This window comes from Alosa sapidissima, chromosome 13, assembly GCF_018492685.1.
Source record: "Alosa sapidissima isolate fAloSap1 chromosome 13, fAloSap1.pri, whole genome shotgun sequence".
Taxonomy (NCBI): domain Eukaryota; kingdom Metazoa; phylum Chordata; class Actinopteri; order Clupeiformes; family Clupeidae; genus Alosa; species Alosa sapidissima.
In genome coordinates, this window is record NC_055969.1 from 936,894 (window position 1) to 951,898 (window position 15,005).

At 41.7% G+C, this 15,005-nt stretch overlaps 1 protein-coding gene across 1 annotated transcript in view; it reads right to left on the reverse strand.

Annotated features, from left to right (window-relative positions):
• aggf1 (angiogenic factor with G patch and FHA domains 1) overlaps positions 1–15,005 on the reverse strand; it is a 136,851-nt gene that overhangs the window by 29,171 nt on the left and 92,675 nt on the right. Inside the window, exons 13-14 of the mRNA XM_042058545.1 lie at positions 1,867–1,994; positions 1,661–1,760 (exon numbers count right to left, since the gene is read on the reverse strand). Of these exons, the coding sequence (XP_041914479.1) occupies positions 1,661–1,760; positions 1,867–1,994 (228 nt within the window). The remainder of the gene's footprint in view (positions 1–1,660; positions 1,761–1,866; positions 1,995–15,005) is intronic.

The following is a 15,005-nucleotide window of genomic DNA, read 5'->3' on the forward strand; positions in this document are numbered from 1 at the left end:
TATAAAAGAGACAATCAAAAGTTTGTAATATTCAACAGGTGAATTTGGGTTTTATTTTCTAATATTTTTCTACATCAACAGACAGCTGAGGAAACTACACCTGCACAGCAAGAAGACACCTCCCATGGTTCAGCTGATGTGGCTGTGCCTGTTCCAACTCAACCAAAGAGGCCAAAAGACTCATCTGCTCTGATGGCTTTACTGGGGTCAGCCTACACACCAGAAACTTCACCACTAAGGAAAACTCCTACTGAAAAAGCTCAGGATGAGGTCACCAGATACAGGAAAGTAACATCTATTCCTCTTTCTCAAAATCCACTGACATGGATTGGAGCATGCATGCAGGGGAGTTTCTTCTTCTGGCAGACCTAGCAAAGCGGTACCTTTGCATACCTGGGACTAGTGTCCCATCTGAGTGAGTGTTTTCAACCGCTGGTGATATTGTTACTGCTCAAAGTAACTGCCTCACATGTAGACCAGCTCCTTTTCCTCCAGAAAAATGTTGTAATTCCTGAAGAATAGGATGGTCCTATCAGTCAAGCAGAATTTCCTGCACTTTGCTGTGGTTGCTGAGCTACTGTTTTTTTTTCTTTGACCAGATGTGGTCATTGTTGTTTAACTCTGCCATGGGTATTGTTATTCAACCAATTAATTTCATGGTTACTGTTGCTCAACCATTTTTGTGGTTATCATTTCATTGCCAAAACAGGGCTACTAACTTTGTTATGATCATGATTGAACTTAAGAATTTAAATAAAACCTGGAATTCTTTAATTCTTTAACTTCTTTGCTCCTAACTTCTTTGACTCTCCCTCTCTCTCTGTCCCTCTTACACAGATACACACACACACACACACGAGACAGTTCCTGTCAACAGTTACAGTTATTCATGTGCAGAAGTAATTTTAATTTAAATTGACAACCCAGCAATTGGATTAGGGAGATTGTACTTAATAACCACTTATTGGAAAAGTTTGTATTGTAGTACAGGCCATTGACATAGGGATATGCTCCACTCAAGTCATTTTATAACCAAGAAAAACTATTATTGACAAAGAAATCCCTAAATAAATTGATATCGAATCAAATTGAATCGAGAATCGAATCGGATCGTGACCTTGTGGATTGGAATCGAATCGATTCAGAAAATCTGGATCGATACCCAGCCCCAGTACCTGGGGTCTGAGTATGCGCAGGACTTACCTGCATACTTATTGCTTGTATAGCATACTGAGACTACAGATACTACAGCCAGACCAAAAAAGGTCAGTGGGTGGCAATTATAATACTTCAAAGTAAACTAGGAATTGATTAGTAGCCTTACCATTGACTAAAGGGCATGAACAAGGAGACATTCATGTTTCTGCAAAATATGCACCATTTATTTTAAACATGTTATTCTTATGCTTGTCGGACAGATTTCTTTTAAATTCTGGCGAGATGCCTAATAAGCCCGCATGCTGCCTCGAGACAGACAGATACGTAAAGGCGAGTTTATCGCCGGAAATAGGTTTACCATGGGCGGTACAGTGGTACACAATAATAAGACTAAAATATCGGTTAAATACATTTAACAATATAACCATGAACTAGATTTGTGCATGAAAGTAATAAAAAACTTCAGCATGAAAGTAATAAAAGCCAGGGCTATTTTACTCACAGGATCTTTTATTCCAGCACCGTCCTTTCCCAGCCCTTCCCCTCTTTTCCATCCCATCTTCTCCAGGATTTTCCTGCCTTTGTTGACCTCACTGATTTCACTGACAAAAAAGTAGGGAGCAACATGTGTGGTATAGTTGTCACAAGAGATAACAAAAGTAAAATGACAGCAAAAATACCCAGGAACTGTGTTTCAAAGGCACTCACACATGCAAAGAGGAAGGAGAATCATCCCTGTAGAAGGTTCCCTCACTGCCAACAATCCATCTTCTGGTCTTAGCCCGATCTTTATACATAGGGTTATTAAGAGCCTTGGTGGCCTCAAAGTCACTGTTCTGTTTCCAACACAAAGAGTATGTACAGACCGTTATCACAGACAGTAATATGGTTATTGTATTTAGTTTGTATCCCAAGCAACTTTTAATATTTGAATTACAATAAAAATAAAAAAGAAATGTTGCAATAAAAATGTAATAGCATCAACTACAGTAAAACATCCAAATCATGATAATTAATTTATTATTTATAGTGCAAAATCACTTAAAAAATAAAACAGAAATATACAGGAAAAGTAAAGCAAAGTATTTTATATAAAAATATTTATATAAAAGAGACAATCAAAAGTTTGTAATATTCAACCACACCAACAACTTTTGCTGGTAAAAGTTTGTGTTTAGTTTAGGTTTTTAGGGCAATGTTTTAGTGATATGAAACACCTGTTCAGAGACACAAGGTTTCTGGCGTGTCCAGCCCACATTCGCTAATCTAATGACGTAATTCTGTGATCAGACAGCAGGCGCATAGTTCAAATTGGTTGTTCTTATGTTTCTTAATCAGTCATGGGTGTGTTTTGGGCGTAACATCCTTTAAACCAATGAAAGTGACATCTGTCATTTGCTTTAAGAGGAAGCTGGGCAACATCAAACAGCGTATCGTGTTGACAAATCGCTTGGGACTTGTTGCCAAGGGCTGCTTACATCTTGTGACAATGCGTCTTCAGCTGTGCTTTATATGAGTCTTGGTCAGCGGCATAATGAATTTTAGAGGGTGAGATAGCGATTTTTGGATCATGCTCCTGACCACACCTATTTTTTTTAATTGACACAACCATGGGTGCAATGTTCAATAGAAGAGGAGCGCCTGGTTCATCACTGAACTTGGTGTAAGATATGAACAAGCCTTGTGTTGCGCTTGGTGCCAGGTGCATAATAGGGCCCAAAGAGATCAACTAATGCTACTTCCTTAACATTTAATGGAAGGCCATTTCAAAGATAAAGAGTACAGTTGGTGAATGCTCTGTGACCAGCTTTTCTTAACCAATGATAAGAAACCAAGAAACCATCAAGAGAGTGGAGAGGATGTGGTGGTGTGAATGGTTTAAGTAGTTCTGCCAAATAATGTGCTTCTATTCTGAACAGAATGACTACTAATAGCACAATCAGGAAGACCAGAAAACAGCATTACAATAATCAAGTCAAGAACATACTTTGCATGAATTGATGTTTCCACATCACACCGTGAAAAAATGTATCTCATTTTAGCAGTTACTAAGATGGAAAACCTATGTCTTGGTGATAGTCTTGATATGAGGCTAAAATGTCAGACGAGAGTTAAAAATGACTCCAAATGTATTATTCTCAACTCAAATGTATAAGATTTTAAACAAAATCAAGTTCGTCCTCACCCATTGCCTAATTTTTGATAAACATGGTTTTTAATTTGAGTATTGGGAATGTTCAATGTGGAATTTCCATTGAAAATTTCCCAATACTCATACATGACTACGGAGAGTAAAGAGGGTTGTAAAGTAACAAGGTTGTAGCAGCACAGCTAATACATGTACACTGAAGACAATGAGGCCTTGACTGGAGCTAAGAATGCTTTGTATATCAAATCTATCATGACCAGATTTACCCCATCCAGCAGATCTCAGGTCAGCTCTTTGCCTCTGATGAAAATTTAGGCAAATTGGCAAAGTTTTGTAAAAGCACTCAGTATTACAATGTAACAACTATATGTAGGTACCCACAAATACATAATGCAAGTACAATGATAGTACCTGATAGTACATGTTGTTACACAGGTTGTACCACTGTACCTAATTACTAATAGGTAGGTACACTGTAACAGCGACACATTAAAATATGTTCTATGAGTGAAATTGCCGTTGCTCTTAGTTCTTTGGGATTTAAGTTTTCTGTTTAAAGTGACAATTCGGCTTGTATTTCTCCCTCTTTTAAACTGGAGCGAGCGTTGAGTGATTTCACTGCAGCGGGATGATTTTTAAGTGAAGCAGGGAGCGAAATTGAGCGGAGGAGCGGCCGAGTAAACAGCCACCTACGTGAGGCGTGTTGAATTGCTCGGAGAATTGCTCGGACAACTGCTTGATGACTAGGGTGTAACTCGTGCCATGGCAACACTTCGCCCCCCCCCCCCTCTAGTTCCATATAATATTTTCTTTGCGCACAAAGTGCAGAAACATGCTCCTGGTCACCAGAGTTTTTTGACACCTGCTTCCAAAGCGCTTTTCGTCTCTATCCACCTCCTCTATCCAAGACCAGCACCATTTATACGGTGCAGGCTGGAAGGGCATTACAGTAGAGGGGTGATTATAGTAGTCGAGACAGGATATGACCATGACCTGTATCAGCAGTTGAGTAAAATATTGAGTCAGGTACGGCCTAATTTTTCTTATGTTGTAGAGTGCAAAGCAGCAGTGGTATGAGAAACAGGGAAATATGAATGTGTTTTACATCGCATCTATAACAAAAATATGAACGAACCATATAGCCTATATATAGGCTAAGAAATTACTAGTGATGCACCGATATATCGGCAGGCTATCGGTATCGGCCGATATGGGACTTTTTTGCTGCCATCGGCCATCTGCGAAACGGCCAATATTAGTGGCCGATATTTTCAAATATGCTGGCCACGACTAAATCGCTGATAAGCGTCGCAAACCTATTCTAAGAGTGCAGATCTGAAAACTTTCCATATTGCGCATAAAGTAGTAAGTAAGTATATATACTTTTTTGATCCCGTGAGGGAAATTTGGTCTCTGCATTTAACCCAATCGGTGAATTAGTGAAACACAAACAGCACACAGTGTACACACAGTGAGGTGAAGCACACACTAATCCCAGCGCAGTGAGCTGCCTGCTACAACGGCGGCGCTCGGGGAGCAGTGAGGGGTTAAGTGCCTTGCTCAAGGGCACTTCAGCCGCGGCCCACTGGTCGGGGCTCGAACCGGCAACCCTCTGGTTACAAGTCCAGAGTGCTAACCAGTGGGCCACGGCTGCCATAATGCGAGAATTTCCTGCATAGGCTACGTTAATCTAATCATGAAGTGGCGTGAATGCGGCTATTGACCAGATGGATCAATTACCGAGTTGAATAGTCTCACGCAGACGCAGACACACACACACATATACACACACACACACACACACACAGAGAGAACCACTTTGCGTTTACGCAAATAGGCTACGCAACCATGACAAACTTTTACATCTGGAGAAAGCTCCTTGCTAACTGTCCTGCTAGCTCAGGTCACGTCTGTCAGTAGTGCTCACTAAAATCATTAATGAACATTGCAAGACTGACTGTTATTGACTGTCTATGCACAATTTCAACCACATTTTGCTGCTCTTATTTTTTCATTATTATATGTGCCCTCTTATTTACTTATTTACTTACTTTTTTGTTTACTTGAATGTTATGTTTGTCTGTGGACCTAAATTGGTAAAATATGTCTTGTCTTCACCGTGGGATAGTGAGAAACGTAATTTCGATCTCTTTGTATGTCTGGAACATGTGAAGAAATTGACAATAAAGCTGACTTTGACTTTGACTTTGACTTTGAAGACACTTATCTCTTCTATGATCCCAGAAAGATTTTCCTCAACTTCTTAGTTTTTTGAACATTTATTTTATCTAATGACATAGAAAATATAATGAATTGCATCCACATATCCTTATGCACTACAGTATGCACAACTTTTATTCACTAGCCTAAAATCGTGAGACTGAAGGCTAATTACCCTCACATATTTCTTAAAGTGACAGGCACTCAATTACACCTACACATCACCAATGTGCACTCAATTAGACCTAGCCCTACACACCACATTAAAGATAAGCTTAAGTGTAATAGTTTAAAAATCAATATGAAGTATTCAAATGACTAAATATGTTTAGCTACTAGTAATTATGCATATTATAAAAAACAATACATTATTAACTATATGCACTTTATATGATTTTCAAAATATATAAAATAGAAACATATGACACCAGCCATCATTTTCCATGTGTTTGTGAGTGTGTGGAGAGAGTTTAGCAGAATCTAGGATTAGACAGGTGATATTTTTGAGATATGTGCTTTCTAGAGGCATTTTTTAGTAAAAGTTGTGAACAGGACTTTTTAACATAATTAAGGTGTGCTGAATCCAACTAGCCCTGTTCCCAAGCTGAATTTTGAGTTTATGACCATCGAATTAGCATAAACAAAATGGTTGCCAAAATGGCGATTTTGGGCACTTTCATTGGGCGGATGTCATTATACCATGTAAATTAATTCATATTGTTCACAGAAATCTTCCTTGGCCAATAGATCAAGGATACAGGCTGTGAAAAAAAGAAAAAAAATCTAGTATTATGCCCATGTTAACCCTTAAAGGTGTAGGTTTTTGAACGTTCTAAGTTCCGCAACAATTGAAGGTTCTAAAATTCTATGTTGAATTCAATGAACCCAGATATTCTTTAGAACGTTAATTTCTCAACATTCCCGTACTCCTTTAAGGGTTAATTACCTGAAAAAACCTTTGAAAAATGTAATTGTTAAAATGTTATAACTGAGCAGGCACACGGTATTTGTAAAATGAGACTTACATTTTTTGAGGGTCAAGAAAGATGTGTAGTGATGAAATGTAAAGTTTAAAATTGTGGCCTGGTTAGGTCTTCGGGCTTGAAACCAAAGGGTTGCCGGTTCGATCCCCGACCAGTAGGAAAAATGTGGGTGGTGGAAAGGTTGAGCACTAGTCTCCCATGCCCACATCCACGGCTGAAGTGCCCTTGAGCAAGGCACCTAACCCCTCACTGCTCCCCGAGCATCACTGTAGCAAGGCAGCTGCTCCAGGTTAATGTGTGCTTCAATTTGTGACCTGTGTGTTCACTAATTCACGGATGGGATACATGCAGAGACCAAATTCCTTGTATACCCAAGTATACTTGGCCATAAAACCTGATTTACATTACATTTACATAATTGAAGCGAATTGGGTTGGTAATGTATGTAGTCTCGGAGTAAGTTACACAGGCCTTTACCCATTTCGCTAACACTTTACGGTAAGGGTACTTTAATTAATTCATGATTTATGTATTACTTAATTCATTAATATCTAATTAATCATCAGGAATTTACTGAGTTCATAGTTTGTCATTTGTGACCTCATACATGAACACATTACTAAAGTATTAGGTACGGTGGGCACATCATTATGAATTATGATGTATTAACCATGATCATGACTTTATTTTTCTGCCAATAATGTGGTCATCACTGCTCAAATTCTGATTTGAACATAACTTTGGAGTTCTCTAAACACATGTCATTATTCACTACTTTATTTGAGGGGCCACAGACATGATGAATGCATGAGCAATTATCCTAAAATTTATGTAATCATGATGATCATGCTTAAGAAATCATAAATCATAATGATATACCCATCACACCTAATGCTTTAGTTGATGTGTTGTTCATACATGAGAAAAAGTCCGCTTCAACCAGGGTTTTCTGCTCCCACTTGTTTTTATTTTTCCGTGACGTTTCGGGTAATCACCCTTCTTTTTGTCTGGTCGTTTGTTTGTCCTGCTCCCAGGTCAGACATTTGGATGTGCGGACTTTAAAACTTACTCTTTGTTCATACATGAGGTCATCATGAATGAGAGTATATGAATTCATGTCAATTCCTGATGATTCTTAGGATATAAAGGAATGAAATAATGCATAAATCATGAATTAATTCATGCATGAATTCATGATAATTCATGTACCTTTACCATAAAGTGTTTCCCATATTTCTTCAGAACATTTGTGTTAGTAAAATGATTGCATGTCCTGTGAATTAATAGCTAGATGAATAACTTTATAACTAGTGCAAGTTCAAGTTTAAGTTACTTTATTTGTACCCAGAGGTAGATTTTGTTTGCAGTATAGAATGCTTCAAGAGAATTTGCAGGAGCAAAAAGGAGCACAGAGGATGGCATCTTTACGGCAATTCACTCTGCCCTGTCCCTCCTTGACAATAGCAACACCTATGTGAGAATTACATTACATTACATTACATTTGGCTGACGCTTTTTAACCAAAGCGACTAACAACATGGTAAACAGTAAGTTTTAGAACAATTCTCACAATTTTAGGACAGTTTAAAAAAAACATTAGAGTACAGTAAGAGTAAGTGCGTCGGTAAGTGCTGTTTTTAACAGTTACTTGTCAGTTTAAAAAGGCTGGTGAGTGCTAGGATCAGTAAGACTTGTTGTAAGTGTTGCTATGAGAGTAGATGTTCTCTAAAGAGCTGGGTCTTCAGGAGTTTTTTGAAAGTGGAAAAGGATGTCCCTGCCCTTGTAGGAACTGGCAGTGTGTTCCACCAACGAGGAACAACAGATGAGAAAAGTTTGGATTGGCTTGAGCGTACCGGTGGTAGAGCTAGGCGTCGTTCGTCAGAGGAGCGCAGCGGTCTGGAGGTAGTGTAAGTCTGTATGAGGGCATTCAAGTAGGTGGGAGCAGAACCGGAGACTACTTTGTAGGCAAGCGTTAGAGACTTGAATTTGATGCGGGCCGCCATAGGTAGCCAGTGTAGCTGGATGAGCAGCGGGGTAACATGTGCCCTTTTGGGTTGGTTGTAGACCAGGCGCGCCGCCGCGTTCTGGATCATCTGAAGTGGTTTCACTGCGCAGGCTGGGAGACCTGTCAGGAGGGCATTGCAGTAGTCGAGTCGTGAGATGACTATTGCCTGAACCAGGAGTTGGGTAGCATCTTGAGTCAAGTAAGTCCTGATTTTCCGTATGTTGTAGAGTGCAAAACGGCATGACCGGGCGACTGAGGCAACATGATCCGAGAAGTTTAGTTGGTTGTCAAGAACAACTCCTAGATTTCTTGCAGTCCTGGTCGGTGAAACAGACAGGGAGTCAAATTTGATGTTGATGTCGTGGTGTATGGTAGGTTTAGCTGGGATGACCAGCAGTTCAGTCTTTGAGAGGTTCAGCTGGAGGTGGTGTGCCTTCATCCATGTAGCTATGTCTGAAAGGCAATCCGAGATCCGTGCTGAAACCAGGGGGTCGTCAGGTGGAAAGGACAGATAGAGCTGTGTGTCGTCTGCATAGCAGTGGTATGAGAAGCCGTGCGAACGGATAATCTGTCCCAAGGAGGTGGTGTAGATAGCAAAGAGGAGGGGGCCCAGCACTGAGCCCTGGGGGACCCCTGTGGTGAGATGGTGAGGTGCGGATAGCTGACCAAGCCATGATACGTTAAATAAGCGTCCTGTGAGGTAGGATTCAAACCAAGAGAGAGCAGAACCGGAGATTCCCATGTCAGCGAGTATAGAGAGAAGGATACGGTGATTAACCGTGTCAAAGGCAGCTGATAAGTCAAGCAGAATGAGTACTGATGACCGAGCGGTCGCCCTGGCTTCTTTTAAGGCTTCTGTTACAGACAGCAGAGCCGTTTCGGTAGAGTGGCCGCTTTTGAACCCAGACTGATTTGGATCCAGAAGGTTGTTCTGTGAAAGGAAGTCAGAGACCTGTTTGGAGACTGCTCGTTCAATGCCTTTGGATAGGAAAGGCAGTAGTGAGACAGGGCGGTAGTTCTCGACTTGAGCAGGGTTGAGAGAAGCTTTCTTAAGTAACGGTGTTACCCGGGCCATTTTGAACGCTGTTGGAAATGTGCCGGAGGTTAGCGAGGCATTGATCACATGTGTGATAGCTGGAGCGATGGTCGGGCTGATGGACTGAAGTAGGCTCGTAGGTATAGGGTCCAGCGAGCATGTGGTAGGACGGCTGCATGTCAGGAGTCTGGACACTTCACTCTCGGAGAGAGGCGTGAATGCTGAAAAAGTTGTTCCAGCAGTCCCTAGAGGTTGTAGGAGTGCGGTATCTGAGTCAGATGCGTTGAGTGGGCATGTAGAGAATTGACTGCTGATTGCCGCCACTTTGTTTGTAAAAAATGAGGCGAGGGTATCTGCAGTAAGGCTGGATGGAGGAGGAGGCAGCTGAGGGTTGAGTAGCGATTTGAAGGTTGAGAAAAGTTTTCGAGTGTCTGTAGCGCTGTTGATTTTGTCATGGTAGAAAGCAGTCTTAGCAGCAGTGATGCTGGCTGAGAAGGAGGTCAGGAGTGTCTGGTAGTTTTTGAGGTCGTCAGCTAGTTTGGATTTGTGCCATTTCCTCTCCGCGGCTCTGAGTTTGGTGCGCTGTGATCGGAGGGTATCATTTAGCCATGGATGAGAATGTTTGGATCGAGCTGGCCTTGTGGTAAGAGGGCACAGCTCGTCTAGACACGAGGTCAGTGTGGAGCAGAGCGAGTCAGTGGCTTCATTAACCTCCAGAGAGGAGAAGGTGTTGAGTGGAGGTAGACCGGAGGCAACCACAGAGGAGAAGTGCGTTGGAGACAGGTTCCGGATGTTGCGGCGGAACGTGACCATCGGCTGAGGAGCCGGAGGCTGTTCTGACAGGCTGACGTTGAACTGGATGAAGAAGTGGTCAGAAAGATGGAGATGCGTCACCATGAGGGTGTCTGTGCTGCAGTTCCGAGTGAAGATCAAGTCAAGCTCTTTGCCAGCTTTGTGAGTCGGTGGGCTTTGAACCAGTTCGAGGTCAAAGGAGTGGACCAGGGCCAAAAAGTCCGCTGAGCCTGGGGCATCTAAGTGGATGTTCATATCACCGAGAACAAGAAGCGGACAGTCATGCTCAGGGATGGAGGATAGCAGAGTGTCAAGTTCGTCAATAAAGTCGCCTAGTTGGCCTGGAGGGCGGTAGATGACCAGCACGTAGAGTTTTGCTGGGGCGATCACTGTGATGGCATGGAATTCGAATGAGACATATTTGTTTGAAGGCAGTAGCGGGGTGAATTTCCATTTGTTGGAGATCAGCAGGCCCGTCCCGCCTCCTCGTCCAGATAGGCGAGGGGTGTGGGATAGTGTAAGGTTAGTGGAGAGTGCAGCCGGGGTGGCAGTGTTCTCTGGTTTGATCCAAGTCTCAGTGAGAGCAAGGAGTTCCAACGAAAGGTGGTTGGCATAGCCAGCTATGAAGTCGGTTTTGTTGACTGCGGATTGACAGTTCCACAAGCCCATGGAGAAGGAGGTTTCTGTCGGAGAGGACCGTTTAAGTTCCTGGAGGTGAAGGGGATTTCTGCCCCTTTTGACATTTCTGCCCCTTTTGGCATGATGCCGTTTTCTGCAATGGCCGGTGATAACAGATATGGTGGAACGGCACATTTTGCCGTTGTCGATGCCTGTGCTCGGTGAACTTGCACAGGTAAACTTGCTTGTCTTGACCGTGTCCGTCTTAAACGAGGCTGGCTGAAACGAAGGCTGCCGCTTATGCTGACGCTTCAGCAGCTGCCACTATTTTTATTCTTCTAGGAATTACATGCAGCTGTCCTCCTGTCCCACTAATGATGCATCAGCGTAGACCGCCCTCTGACGTTCGCACAGCTTAGATTGTTCAAAAGGGTGTTAATTACTGTCAACTGAAAGTCCGCTCGCTCACACCGACCGAAACTCACAGTTTCAAGTAGCCTCCTCCCTCAGCTGTTCCCAGCTGAACAGAATGCTGTTCATTGACTTCAGTTCAGCATTCAACACCATTATCCCCTCCAAACTGATCACCAAACTCAGTGAACTGGACATCAATACCTCCCTCTGAAACTAGATTCTGGACTTCCTAGCCAACAGACCGCAGTCTGTTAGATTAGATAACCTCACCCACTCAACCCTCACCCCTGAACACTGGTGTGTGCTGAGCCCTCCTTTACTCCCTCTTCACCTACAACTGCATACCTGTACATGGCTCTAACACCATTGTCAAGTTTGCAGACAACACTACGGTGATTGCTCTCATCAGCAACAATAATGAGACAGCCTGCAGGGAGGAGGTCCAGCACCTAACATCGTGGAGCACCGACAACAACCTGGCTCTCAACACCAAAGGACCAAAGACCTCATTGTGGACTTCAGGAAGTCAAAAGCTAGCACACAAAGCCACATCCTCATCAACAGGACTGAGGTGGAGCATGTCACCAGTTCATGTTTCTGGGTGTCCACATCTCTGTGGACCTCTCTTGGACCCTCAACACCTCTACCTTGAGCCAAGAAGGCTCACCATCTCTTCTTCCTGAGGAGACTAAAGAACTCTGCCTCCGACTGGAAAGGACGGCAGAGGATGGTGAAAACTGCTCAGCGCATCACTGGTTCCTCACACCCCTCCATCAACCCCCCCCCCCCCGGTGCCTCCTTGCCTGTGCCTGTTGAGGTGTCCATGTCGATGGCAACCTTCACAGGGACAACAAGGAGGCGAACATTTTGCCCCTATCCCACCCATAGTATTCTATTTATATTTATAATGTACACACTTTATTACACTTAAACATAGCAATATTCTACTGATATTTCTACGGTTGTTCGTGATTAGTTCGAAGGAACTCCAATGATTTTAAACTCCAAACATGTGTCCACCCACCACGAAGAAGATGTTTACCAATGAAGTCAGGCCACACTCTTTGCCAAAGAGGACCGTAAACATAGTCAAGAGTATAATAAGGTGATAATAAGGCTAATTAGCATAATACTAGTTTTTTTTTGCATTTTTATATTTTTCATAGCCTTTACTTTTTATTTATTGCCCACGGGAGATTTCTGAGATGCCCAGATGTGAACAATATTAATTTATTTACATGGTATAAATAAATTCTGCTTGGGAACAGGGCTAGTTGGATTCAGCACATGTTAATTATGATAAAAAGTCCTGTTTCCAACTTTTACTAAGAAATGCCTCTAAACCCATATACAAGGACTTTTTCTTGAAATAGCACTTGTCTAGATAACACTACATTCAATATTGCCCCCCCCCCCCAATTGTGTAAATCCCCCTTACATGACTGATTGATTGATTGATTGATTAATTTGTTTATTTAAGTGTCAAACACCATGGTGCCCAGCCCTCATGGGCTTATTAGACACTGCAATAATAATTTCACAGTTATCTCCAGATAACCACGTGACGTAACACAGAACCCAACATAACATAACTAAACCACTAAAAATAAGTATACATACAAATAGAGATGGGATATAATACAAAATACTTTGCCGCAGATACCAGGCATTTTCTCCTCATTTTCACCTCATTTTCAAACAGCCAGCACAAAATCTCCCCTTCATATTTCCAAAATATATCAGGAATTTTTAACTGAATTGATTCAAAAAGAGAGTTCCTTAACTCATTGAGTGCCAAAAACGTAATATTACGTTTTTCCTTCCCATGCGTTGAGTGCCAAAAAACATAACATTACGTTTTTAGCTTTTTTTTTAAATTACGAAACTAGACACTCTAACACACCTTATATGTGATTTTGGGAACTCTGTGATGAATGGAAATGAAATATATGACGATCGAAAACTCATGAAAACGCACAATCTGGCATGCACGTCAAGTCAAAACCAGGCCATTTTCGTGGGTCTATCACTAGGTGGCAGTCTCACCAGGTTTCGCTGATCACTTCCCGGAAAGTACACAAGTAAGTAACAGGCAACACTTCATATTTCATGAAAGACGATATATCTCCATTTCTAGAACAGCTATTTTGATGAAAACTAGCCACTGTTTAGCTTAGGATTTCTCAGGAACAGAGGCGTGTAGAAATACACAGTTTGCACCCACCGAGAGCTTAAAGTCTCACCTTTTAATCAAGCCATTGTATGTGTTCATAGCTATAACACAGAATATGCTGTGGCTGTACAAAAATCATCAACAATGGTCTAGATTGCTGGCACTCTAGGACAAAGCTCCCGAAAACAGCTTGGCATTCAATGAGTTAAGTCGCAGTATGGACCCTTTCAAGACAGTTCCATTATCAGCATCATAGTTGGCCCCACAAGGCTTCCATTTTAACATTCCATATGTTATCTTAATGCAGAGGAAGTAGATTGGGGCCCAAATAGAACGTTCAAACATTGTTTTTGTTTTTATTGTTGAAAGGGTCTATAAAGGACAATAAAAAACGTGAAATTCATCTTCCACAACCTGAAGATCTCAGAATTCACACAAACGTAAGTGTTAAGGTGTACCTTTAAATCGACCCACTTCCACTGCCAGAGGTAAGGTACTAGTTCTCAATTGAGCACTAGTTTGCCTTAATTTAGATTAAGGAAAATATCTGGTTCTGTAACAATCATTCTTAAACTGAACATAAACAAAAAGTTTTGGCTTCTTCCATATATCCTGTTTCCATTGATCTTCATATTTACTTGACAATCTTTGTCAACATTTATATTACATTGCAAATTATTTTGGTACATTATATGCAAGTCAGACGCAGACTGTATTATTGAAACCTCTCCAGACCAGGGGTGATGCTTTGCTCTATCCCAATTAAAACATTTCCTAGTTAGCCTTTCCTCTGGCAGACTGAGAAGACGGTTCCACAATCGCACCATATCACACCTTTGTTTTACAATACATGGATCCCATCCTGCATCCCCATGCATACATGAAGAACCTTAGGGGGGAATTCCCTCCATTTTGAAAAAAAATATTTTAAGCCCTACTCTCTCTTCTAATTTTCTTGTTGAAAAAAATTGAAATGTAATTTTAATACCAACAAAGGTGTATCAAAAAAATATCTGTGAAATTTTAAATATCGGTATCAGCCCAGAATTTCAATATCGGTGCATCACTAGAAATGACTTTACAATTAAATGTAAATGTGGTTTCTCGGCCAAGTATACTTCCGTATACAAGGAATTTGGTCTATGCATTTATCCCATCCGTGAATTAGTGAACACACAGAGCACACAGTGAACACACAAAGGGCTTTCAGACATAACCTCTGGAGTATATGCGGAGGTTTGTCAAACGGACGTCCGACCCTTCGGGTGATTCAGATATGATGCTAACCTGTGGACCTTATACTGACCTATGTGTGAACGACATACAAACACATTAGAGAATCTCCGTGTGGTTGTCGAGTGAGGGGGGCATTTATCTGTTTTCAACGTTATGTAGCAGAATTACTTGGCTATGGAACCCAAATCTGGTTTGCGTTGGAGAGAGCATGCATGAACTTG